At 41.1% G+C, this 12,606-nt stretch overlaps 1 protein-coding gene across 2 annotated transcripts; it reads left to right on the top strand.

The window, feature by feature from the left end:
- The first annotated feature begins 276 nt into the window (after positions 1–276).
- On the top strand, positions 277–7,265 carry LOC125041456 (protein CNPPD1-like). Of its 2 annotated transcripts, none has more exons than XM_047636432.1 (7): positions 277–408; positions 3,698–3,794; positions 3,923–4,128; positions 4,290–4,418; positions 4,600–4,764; positions 4,995–5,220; positions 5,377–7,265. In XM_047636432.1, the coding sequence occupies exons 1-7, from the start codon at positions 358–360 to the stop codon at positions 6,054–6,056; spliced, it is 1,554 nt and encodes a 517-aa protein (XP_047492388.1). In that variant the 5' UTR covers positions 277–357; the 3' UTR covers positions 6,057–7,265. The 2 variants fall into 2 exon arrangements, with proteins under 2 accessions (XP_047492388.1, XP_047492389.1); XM_047636433.1 differs by lacking the exon at positions 277–408 and adding an exon at positions 3,574–3,615.
- The last annotated feature ends 5,341 nt before the right edge of the window (positions 7,266–12,606 follow it).

Consider the following 12,606-nt stretch of genomic DNA (forward strand, 5'->3'; position numbering starts at 1 on the left):
TATATTCTCATTATTGACTGCATTATGAATTATAAATTATGATTTTGAAGTGTTGTTCTTAGTCACATTGTAGAAATAGGTTCACAAACTTTTATTTTACAGTCATAAACTAGATAAAAGCGCAAAGTACACGAGCAAAACGATATGATATAATTCTCATTAGCAATAAATTTTACAAACAACTAAATCAGAATTATTACCAATGTAATTCCAAAGCAATTTTAAGAAATACCATTCACTTTATCCTTAAATAGCCATCCTGGGGTTTCGCTCTCCCGAAAACCGTCTGGGTCGTGAGTAACTCAGCCCTGAAAGTTCCGAAACAGTCCTAAATGCGCACAGTCGGGAGGGAGAGCCATGAAGACACCAAAAACACCCGATAAATTAAGCTCCTCGCATTTCTCCAAGGTAATTAGGTATCGGAATAGGTGTAGGTTTCGTTGAGGGAACGTTTGTGTTATGGGGGAGTCGTAAAGTTGTTAGAAAATGCTTAATTATTTATAGTGTTCTGTACCTGAGGTTTCTGTGTTCGTTAATCCTCATGGCGCTGAGTCAAGGCAGGCTGTAATTAGTAAGTGCAGTATGACGTCTTTACTGTGATAAACTGGTCTGAATCAGGTCATAAGCCCACATGGTGTATATTCGCTTTTTGCTCATGTTTTCTGGGCCCTATGTGACCGTGTGTTGGTGCTGGCGATATCACACCCAGTGCAGTTGTGATGATTTGGTGCTTAACGTCTGCAGTTAAAAGGTGGTTTATGAGGGCAGTGAATTTCGTGGAACAGTTCCGATGGATTCAAGTTATTGGAATTATTTGTAAAACATTAGTATTTATGCAATGGGAAATTGCTATAGATTATAGATGGCATAGATTTGCTGGCATGATTAGTGCTCATTTATATTTGTGTTATATTTTCATTCCAAATAAGTGGGGCAGAATTTAGCTTCAGTTAATCTATAGAAAATGTTTTAGTAAATAGACAAGAAATGTTACTAAAGTAAAAGAACTATATGTAGATCAGGTATCATTGGAAATAACAGCTAATAGCAAAACTGAAGGACCTGACCTTGCTTCCGATAGAATATAATATTCTAAGACGTATTTCATCTGTAGCATTTCCTTCGCAAACTAAGGTATTTGTTACAGAGAGTGACGCACCCTTCCTACCTTCTGTTTATTCCCTAGATAAGCCCCCCCCCCCTTTTATTAGCACTAGTGCCAAATCACAGAAAATGCGGTATTAAGAACTCGAGTTGTGTGAGGGTGTTGTGTACCAAGTCTCTGAGTGGTGGTATGCAGATGTTTTTGTTATTTCATTGTTAATATGAGGGTGCTGCAGCTTTACCTTTGTTGTTTATTACTCCTTTTCCTATACTCTATAAGATGGTAGTCTACATTTCCCTCTATCTTTGTGCATCACTCTTGGTAACATTAACCCAAACTTGTAATATGAGAACTAGAGATGATGTAATTCTAAAAAGATAAATGTTTTCAACAGGACCACACCCATCAGAGATTGAACCATTTTAACCCCTTGGTAATGGGTGAAAAGAGAGAGAAAAAAAAAAAAAAAAATCCATACTCTGGTGATCAATGGCAACGCGCCAACTTTGAACGCGGGAGTTCATTACATCAAGCCAAATCACTGGCTCGTAGTGCTTTGGCGCGCCGCCGCGGCATACACCCACACACCACATTTCGAGTGGTTTGTTTCGACATCTATAGACGTGACCCGTCGTTAAGGGGTTAAGCAGGGAATTTTCTTACCTAGAATATCAAGACTTTTTCTTGCTTTCTCAAGCTACCCCTGTAGATGCCTAGACTTTTGCCTCCTAAGTCAAGCAGTGTACCATCATCCTGGCAACAGCATCATTTGAATACTGGTTACAAGCCTTCAAATATAGGCGTTGGCCAAGAACTCCACTTAACATTTTATTAGAGGTATTGTAGTGGATGACATTTGAGAGGGAAATCAAATGAAGCAATGTGAATTGTAGTTTATCTTAACGTAACAATAGATACTTGTGACCAGATTTTTAGAGCCAGTAAGATTCTATTTGCATGCGATCATGACGACAGGCTATACCCAGCTGCATATTTTACTGAAATGTAAATTTATCAAAAGTTTTAGTTTATTGGTGCTACTTGTGTTTCCCAATTATTTTCCATCATTCCATTTCACAAAAACATAAAAAATAAGCACAGCAATTTCCCCATTTTTTATTCATTTTCCCCGGCGGCTTTGCTGGGTTAAGTACAGCAAAGTACAATAACCATGTTCCAGCCACAGACACTCATCATATATTTGTTACCTCCTAGCCACCTAGCCAAATATAACCCCAAAAATATTCTATCATTAGCACTTTAAGCTATTGGTAATGGACGTAATATGTCAAGGCAAATGATAAAAGGTGAATGATGAATCTCACCACTTCTTCAGTCTGTTCTGATTGCTAACATTTACTAATGAATGCTCATTTGTGCCCACATATTTATTTTTTATTGTCATCATTGGGTTTAAATAACCATTGTGAGAACAATTATGTAGCACATTATATTAGAGTAAAAAGTGAGAAACAATAATGATTGCAGCATCAAGCTATTTCCACAGCTTCTGCACTTGTCAGAACACCATTGGTGAAGGAAGACCAACAGGTACAGAGGCCTGTTTCAGACATTGATTTTTCATTGTCAACTGTGGGTGACATGAAGCCTTGCTTTCCAGGAGCCATTGACATCAGTGAAAACTTTCAAGTGCATTAAGAATAATAAAGCACTTTTCATGGCCAGTGAGTTCATGATGGCATTTTCAATGTGATGTGATTTTTCATTCCATTTTGTAAAGAGTATGGATTCTATAGTACATTGCAATCTCTCTCTTGTTCTCTCTCCCCATCCCCATTTTATCTCCTTTCTTTGTTTTTTTTCTATATATATATATATGTAGCAAAAGATTCAATAATTCAACTTTAACATCCAAAACAGGTCTTCGCTTCTCAGCAACAGTCAACAAACAGTTCAATGACCTAATAAAAGGAAGCTGCACTTGAAGTGGGCAGCAATGCAAAAATGTAGAATTATCTGAACTAACAGACTATAAATAAAAAGAAGAGAGGAGATATTCAATTGGATATTCAATACTCAAATAATAAATGAAACTGTTATCTCGGTTACCAGCATGAAAACAGCTAAAAGGAGACTCGAAAAAGGGAGAAATCAAATGTATAGAACATAGAAACCAGATGGGGAAGTGACCTATAATAAGAATGTGTTCACTTCTATCCGTGGCTGTTCATTTGAGTTGTATAGATCCCGGAAAAAGTCTTCCACTACTCTTATGATTTCATTCTTATATATATATATATAGAAAGAGAGAGAGACAGACACACACACACACACACACACACACACACACACACACACACACACACACACACACACACACACACACACACACACACACATACTTGGTCATAGTGTGGAGGTAATCCTGTTTTCCATAATTGTCACATAGTTATCACAGTTATCAGTCAAAACATCCTGTCTCCAGTTGCCTGATGCCATCTGGTGTTATGGGACTAGATATACTGTAGTGTGGCATCACATTTATTATGGTGAGTGAATTAGTTTAAATCTGGTCCAATGAAAAGGATTGTTTAAGTATCGCTAATTGTATTTTTAAAAATTTCTTTACAGTTTTTACCGGAGTATGTCGAGTATGCAGAGCGCATACGTAAAACACTCTATTATGGGAAGCTGCCAAGCACAGATCGACCATCATTGCCATTCACCAGTAAGTATGCATGATTTACTGTTGCTGAAATATATCTGCTCTTTTGAAGGTATTTAAATTGTTTAGAATAAGAATACATTTTGATAAATTGAGTCAGAATTTCATCTTTAAATTTTTTTCTTCGAAAGGCATATCGGTGGAAAAATTCAGCGAGCTGTGCCGCCAAGATGGATTGGAAAAACTAGACCTTCGTTATGCCTCTTCTGTCTGCTATGACGCCTGCATTACACCTTGTTCCCTCATTTTGGCACTGGTTTACCTGGAACGTTTACGATGCAACAATCCTGAATATCTGGCCACAGCCTCTCCTTCACAGATATTCTTGGTGGCAGTGGTAAATATTTTGATGCTAAAACTAAACTATTTCCCTCCTTTGGTTTAGTTTAGTTACTAAAGTTCTTTTCTTTTAAAGTATGGCCATTTGATTTATATGCTTTTATAGAAACATGAAATTGTATGTAAGAAAGACTTAAGCATAATTTGTTTTGCGTAAAGATGGTGGCAAGCAAGTACCTGTATGACGATGGCGAGGAAGATGAAGTATTCAATGATGAATGGGCTACGTCTGCTGCTCTGCCTTTGTCAGACCTCAACAAAGCTGAGAGGGAATTCCTTGTTGCCATAGTAAGTTATTCAGTTATTCCTGAGAGTTAAAACACCATGGAGACTACCTTGTGACATTGAAATTTAAAAAGATACATGAAAGGTGTCATTTAATTGTGAATTTACAGTGTAGTTATTAGTATAGTTTTTAGGTTGGTTGAGATATAAATTCTAAATGTAATGTATTTTCTTTCACCCTTAGGATTGGAATCTTTTTGTTGATGCTGATGCATTTCTGAAAGCTTTTGAGCAAGTGGAAGGAGAGGTTGCATGGCGTGAAGGAGAGAGACGTGGTTACTTCACTTACACAGACCTTTTGTCACTTGGACAGACACTGCCTGGATCATGTACTGCTGTTTTGAACTTGGTAAGCTTTATATAGTGAAGTCAGGCAATTAATTAGTATTTGAAATTGGTTACTCTGCATTTATTCTCTCTCTTTGTCTTGTTTATGTAAGCAATATTTACCCAAGATATAGTTTATCAAGTATCCAACTGTAGAGACACTTTTTTTTTTCTTTTTAACCTTTGTTGGGTTTAGTATTAACTGGTGTGAAATGAACCTAGATTTTAGCAATGACATTTTCACTCTTACAGATGAGCCATGTATTTGCTGTTTGTATGGTTGGATACACTGCTGCAATTCTAAGTGCTGTTGCGGGTACTCTGCTAGCGCAGGAGTGCAGTCAGCAGATCAGCACAGCCTTACACCAGTGGACCTCTGATTTGGTTACAACCAGCGAGACCAGTTCTGCTTGTCCAAACACAACAGATTTACTTGCGGACCAGGAATCACTGACACAATCAGTAAACATGCTTCCAGGTATGTTTTTGTCTTCAAGATGTTACTTTCATATATTTTTTATATCTTTATATGTGATATTTCAATTCTAGTTCTTACATGTTCAAGCACCCTTATCCAGCTTGTTGACAGAGTGCATTTTTGACTACTTGTATTTCACGTGCTTCTCCATTTCAGGGGAGATAGAAGACACAGAAGAAGTTGTCAATGGAAAAGTTAACCTCACTGGCTTGCCGTCCCATGCCCTTACAACTCTAACTACCTCCATCCTGCTGGCTATATCCTCACCTGGAAGAACACGCCAACAGCACCATCAACAGTACCTGACAAAACCAGATGACTGCCATGGGTTTGACTTGTCCAAAGGGGAAGCCATTTGGAAGAAACAAAAGAGGAAAACCTTTGACACATTTGATGAGCTCGATGATTTAGAGTTTGACCCAGCCGACTTACGCTTAACCTTCACCACAGGATCATACTGGCCCCCATCAAGTGTCAGTAAGAGACTCGCTCATGACAATGTCATCTTGTCCCGACTGCCGAACTTGGACCTCAACTCAGATGCAGGAAGCCATGACCAGAAGAGTGATGGGATTTATTCCAGCCTTTGGACTTACCCCAAGCCATCATACCAGGCCTTGCCAATCTACAACACCATTAGCAACTTCTCAGGCATAGGAGCTCCAAATCTACATGGATCTGTCAGGACTGATGGCAGGGCAGGAGGCTGGATAGAGTGGCTCTCATGGGTGTGCCAAGCAATGCAGGAGGTGATAGTAGACCTGGTGCCAGAGACCCAAGAGACAGCCTTGCTTCCTCCGCCCATGCTTAGCAGGGTTGCAGTAGCCTTCTCGTAAAGGCTGGAACGTGTGCCTTATTTCAGTATGACCTGATTTCATTATTCAGGATCCTTTTTGATAAAAGGATTTTTAGAATCTTTTTGATATCAAGCTTCCATTGTATTAAGTGCATACATTTTTTATAATCAAAGTTTGTGTAAAACACACAGGAGGTATTGATACTGAGGTAATCTTGTATTTTGACATAGTCAGGGATGTGATATTTTATTTGAATACTACAGGCAAACTTTTGCACTGCTAACCACAAAAAGAAAATATCTGGAACAAAAAAAAAATAATGAATATATCTCAGTTGTTCAAAGTAACTAAGCAACTGAACATTATTATTATCAAATTAAATTATTTTGTGTAGTGACTTGGCTAGAAGCTCCAGGCAATGTAAAGATCATAAGGTTTTGTGTTCTGTACCTTTTGTCTGATTGTATCTATATGGTGTTTAACATCCAATGACCAGTTTTAGTTCTTGTTTAGTTATTCAGCTAATGATTTCCTTCTCATGCAACTTCAGCTTTCCCAGGGATACTGAAGACTATTAACGTTGATTTACACTTACTTTAGCAAAGCTACAACAGGATGCTGCTACAGTACAATATCATTTAAGGGAGAGAGTAATGAAGCACATTTTGCTCAACCAAAAAAAAAAAAATTCTATTCTTTTGCTCTTATCTCTCCACTTCTACCCTTTACTCCTTACCTCTAATCCTATCTCCATTTGATTCTCCCACATTGTCCTTCACATCCTTAATGTACAAAAAAAGTCCTGTATTGTATTGTTTAACCTTAAAGTTGCAAGCAATTTTAACTGATTTATCTCCACCCAGATGTACTAGTATTCGATCAAAGAACCGGTAATAAGTGAATGATACACAGTTGACTGATGCCATTTTAATTTAGATGTGTCTTTTGTTAGGGGATCTTATGCATATCAAAAATGTAAAACATTGGGTATACGTTAACTTAAGTCAGTTTTTTTTATTTTTAAATGAGCCGAGAAAACAAAAGTTACTGAATAGCATTATTCAGATTTCATAACCAGTTGAAGCCAACTTTCCTTTGTGTGTGTTTGTACTTGTGTATTATTTTTATTGCTCTTGGCTCAGAGTCTGTGTACATTTACCGTTACTGTATGGATTATGGTGGATCATGATGTAATAATATTGCAATCATGAAGTTATAGATCTAAACTAATAAAGGACATGGATATCATTATGTGGTCTTATTTTTCAAATGTTAAATGGATTACCAAGAGAAAGCAAGCACGAGCTGGAATAAATATTTGTTACACAAAGTTTACACCAACACAACATGACAATCCCATGGAATTTTTATGAGGAGCTTAGGAGATGGAGACAGGCCCAATGTTGGGGATCTTCCCTACCCACGGCCTAACAATTTTGAACGGTCTTTTCTTCACTCCCCCCCCCCCCCCCATCCCTTGCCCGTTGTTGTCGTGGGGGGGCTTAGGAGACGAAGACTGAGACCCAATGATGGGGAACTCCTCAACCTTGGGACTCGGCCATCGACTCAACTAATTTTGCATAGTCTTTTTTCCCACTCATACTTTTCGTTTGTTTCTTCACCAATCCCTTCTACTACCCACCTCCTAAGGTGTGAGAGCCGTGCTGAAAGGATGAAAGGCTGACTTTGTCAGTCCTGAATGGCCTGAGGGAACCATGGGCACGGTATTCCCCTGCCATACCTGGCACTTACCCCTCAAGGGGACCCTGAGGGGTGGACTTTTTTTTTCCCCAACATACTCCAGGCTTATCATGGCCAATAATGAGGACATAACCCCAATCTTAAGGGCAATGAGGCTTGCCCCTTTATCAAATAGCCCCAATCCCAGCTCTCCTTTGACCACGGCTCCGAACACTGCAACAACCCCCATCATCAATGCATACTAGTACAGTATCAACCCTAATCAACAACCAACCCCCAGGAGACATTTCTACTCTCCCAACATGCTCAACTTCAACACCTTTACTCCCACAACCTTCATCAACAACTCCATCTCCCCTTATTACTACCTTACAACCTTATTGCCCACCTCCCCGAATCCTAAATACTCTATTTAGCCCAGCCAAATGGGACCGATTTTTCGTGATCCCTCCCACACCTCCCTACTCTCAAAACACCCTCCTCTACCAACAATGCCTCCAAAAACAAGTAAGCAAAGTCTCTTGCCGTAGCCGACGCGACCACTCCCGTCTCGTCACAGTAACAAATGAAAACGAAGTTATAGCATTAACAAAACTAACTGATCTATGTGGTAATCTCATCCCTACAGAACCTCATCCAACCCTCAATACTTGCACTGGAACTGTCTCTATCTCCCCAACAGATTGCCCAATCCATGACAAAGAATGGTCAGATTGTGGAGAGGACTTACTCGCCTGTCTCACAGACTATGATGCAACATATGTACATTGCTACTCCATTCCTCCCAGAGGAAATCGTAAGAAATCCATCAACATTGCCAAAATTACTTTCCGTAGACATGACCTTCCCTTAAATGTTTACATAGGTGGGGAATCCCTACCTGTCCGACCATACCAACTTCCTCCTCGTCAGTGCCAAAATTGTTGGCGTTTAGGACACCCAGCCAAACACTGTCATTCCACAGCCAGATGCCCGCTATGTGCCTAACGTGGCCATACTCGATCAAACTGCTCTGCATAATCACGCACATGTGCAAACTGTGGCGGCCCCCATAAAGTATTTTTATAGAGGCTGCCCCACCTACAAATTTGAGTCTGAGGTAGCAACTCTCAGATTCAGACTTGGACTCACTCTACGTGAAGCCAGACAGGAGGCTCGTCGACGAGGTTTTTCTCTTACCCCCTACTCTAGTAATGTCGCTCACTCTGCCACTCCCCTTACCCCCCTAGCTCCTACACCCTCTCCTAAACCTAACCCCCTCCATCTAACTTCCCCTCTTCTACCTCCTACCTTCCCCAGTCAAATTCTTTTGCCATCCTAAATCCAGACACTCCAATCTCTACCCAGTCAAATTCTTTTGCCATCCTAAATCCAGACACTCCAATCTCTACTACAGCCCCAACACCTTCCCCTCTCCCTCCCCGCACTACCTGCAGCAGACAGAATAAACGTTCCACTCCCTCTTCCCTTACCCCACAATTACCTCCACCTTCCTTTGCCCTTATTCTTCAGACACCAAATTCAATCACCTTTTCATAGTAGGTGATTTTAACTGCCGCCACACTATTTGGGGTGATTCTATCACCAACACCCGTGGCCGAGCTCTAGAGCGCTTCCTCTCCACAGCTGATCTTATTATTCTAAATTCAGATCGCCCCACACACTTTGATACACGCATGCAGTCTTTTTCATGCATTGACCCCTCTCTATGCTCCCCTTCTCTTCATTTAGATTTCCACTGGTCAGTTCTAGACCACTTTCCCTATAGTGACCACTTTCCAGTTCTCCTTTCTCCAACTTAATATGTACCACTTCCTAACTCCCCACGCTGGTGCTTTGATAGAGCCGACTGGCGTACTTTCACTTCACTCTCTGCTATTCATACCCCTCCATCCTCCCTCTCATCCGTATCAGAAATGATAAAATTTTTCATAGCTACAGTCCTAAGAGCTGCCCATACAGCTATCCCTCGAACCTCAAGACCCTATACCTCCAAATGTGTTCCGTGGTGTAAAACGTGCAGCCTGGAAACGAGGTACCCCAAATCAACTATTAGCTCTTATCTCCTTTAAAAGAGCATCTGTCTGTCTTCGTCGTACAATCCGGAATAGTAAATCAAATAGCTGGCGAAATTATGTTTCCTCAATTACATCCTCTACATCTATCTCAAATATTTGGCGCCGGATCCATAAACTATCAGGCAAACCTCCCCGCCATCCAGCCTCCGTCCTCCATATTCGAGATACCCTCATCTCTGATCCTCCCGAAGTCGCTAATGAGTTGGGTGATTATTTCAGCCAGGTCAGTAGTGGTTCTCACCTTTCTCCACACTTCTCTTCTATTAAAACCATCAGGGAACGTACCCCTATTATCTTCACCCTATCCTTTGCTGAGTCCTATAATGCTCCTTTTTTTTCCTCTGAACTCAGTGCTGCCCTAAAATCGTACCGCAACACTCATGAAGGCCCTGGCGGTATTCACTACCGTATGCTCCGACATCTCCCATCTTCCTCCTTATCCTTCCTATTAACAATTTACAACCACATATGGACATCAGGAATGTATCCTTCTCATTGGCGAGAAGCTCATATCCTCCCCTTCCTGAAACCCAATAAATCGGGTACCCTTCCTCAAGACTATCGCCCCATCGCACTAACTAGCTGCTTATGCAAACTACTAGAGCGAATGGTTGACGTCCGCTTAATTTGGTATCTTGAATCCCACAATCTTATCTCTCCTTCCCAGTTTGGTTTTCGCCGTGCCCGAAGCACAGCTGACCCCCTTGTTCATTTTGAGACATATATTACATCTGCATTTGCACGCCATGAATCCGTACTAGCTATGTTTTCTTACCAAGAAAAAACATATGATACGACATGGAGGTACCATATTCTCCAACAATTGTCCTCTCTAAGCATACGGGGAAACAGGGGTGTCTTCATAAAGTCTTTCCTCTCCCAACGCACTTTCCAGGTCAAAATTGCCTCTGCCACATCATCTCTCTTTCCTCAAATTGAAGGCGTCCCACAAGGCAGTGTGCTTAGTATCACCTTATTCCTTCTTGCTGTAAATGACATTGCCTCAGTTCTACCGCCAGGAGCCCGGTCATCACTATATGTTAATGATTTAATCATCTATGCCTCTGGCACATCCATACCAAATCTCTACCAATTTCTTCAATCTGCAATATCATCAGTATCCTCCTGGGTCATAAACCATGGCTTCCGCTTTTCTACCTCCAAATCTTTCTCCATCCTTTTCTCTCGCGCACGTGTAGGTCCTCTACCTTCACTTTTCTTACATGACACTCCACTCCAACACCGTTCCTCTGGTAAATTCCTAGGCGTCATTTTTTACTCCAAACTATCCTGGCGAGACCATATTCTTTACGTCAAAGAAAAAGCTCGCCGCCGTCTCCGAATTTTACAAACCCTATCCCATTTATCCTGGGGCTCAGATCGAAAAACTCTCCATCTTCATGTCACCTTGATCCTCTCCACTCTTGATTATGGATGCCATATCTACTCCTCTGCCTCAACTTCTCTCCTTGCCCATCTTGATACAATCCATCACTGTGGTCTTCGCTTAGCCCTAGGTGCCTTCCACTCCTCTCCAGTTGAGAGCCTGTACACTGAATCAGGCATGCCATCTCTCTCTCGACGCCGTGCCCTTCTCTCTCTCCGATGTTATGCTCGATTCCACCAACTTCCCTTCACTAAACTCTCCCACGATCCCTACTTCCTACCTTTGCTTCTTCTCCACGTTTACCTACTCCTTTCTCCACTCGCATGGATACTCTCCTTTCCCATTCACCCCGTATTTACTCCTCTGTTTCCCTGACCCACCAAAATCAAATATTCCTCTTGCTGTCCTTCTCACCCATTTCCTTGACCATGTCTCCACTCATTCCTCCAGTATTCGCGTTTACACTGTCGGCTCCAAATCCACCTCCGGTGCTGGTTTTGCAGTAACCTTCCCAACTCGTACTTTAAATACCCCCTCCCTCCTGAATCCAGTGCCCTTACTACAGAACGTTATGCACTCCTTTTTGCCTTAAAACACATATATTTCCTCCCCTCTTCCTTTTTCACAAGTTTTACTGACTCTCATAACTCACGAACTCTTATAAAGTCTATACACTCGACCAACCCCCTTGTTTGTAAGATCCAGAACTGGTTGTTCTACCTGTCCACACGCCATAAAACAATCAAATTCTGCTGGGTGCCCAGCCATGTTGGAATCCCCGGCAATGAACAGCCACTATGTCCACATCATACCAACCACGTTTCTCACGTATCCCAGCCACGGATTATTACCCATACTTTAAGACCTTCTTGTATAATCGATGGCAATTCTTCTGGTCAAGCCTCCACACTTATAAATTACATACTGTAAAACTATCAATCTCCTCCTGGTCAGCTTCATTTGGTCAGCTTCATCTGATGTCACAATCCGATCCACCCCTATGTTCTCTATGTAATGTCCCTCTTTAAGTTCCACATATTCTGTTGTCATGCCCATGTTTTGATGCAGCCCGTACCTCTGCTTTCCCCCACCTATCTTCCCTTCACCGACCTCCCAACTTATCAGACATCTTTACAGAATCTAACACTTTCTGCTTTGACAACCTGTTTTCCTTCCTTAAACGCATATACATCCTTCACTTGATCTAACCCCTTTACATCACCTTACCCGACCTTAACCCATTCACACGTCAATTCCTTTGCCCAGCTTTGACAACTAATCACTAACTCAACCACCTTTCACTACCTTTTACTACAGTGCTACATGACCTTAGATGTCTAGCACATTTATTTTGCTTTTAACCATTAACCATTCTGTTCCTTCTCTTCTCCAACCCCGTCTACTATCCACTTCATGTGTGAGA

This window comes from Penaeus chinensis, chromosome 30, assembly GCF_019202785.1.
Source record: "Penaeus chinensis breed Huanghai No. 1 chromosome 30, ASM1920278v2, whole genome shotgun sequence".
NCBI lineage: Eukaryota > Metazoa > Arthropoda > Malacostraca > Decapoda > Penaeidae > Penaeus > Penaeus chinensis.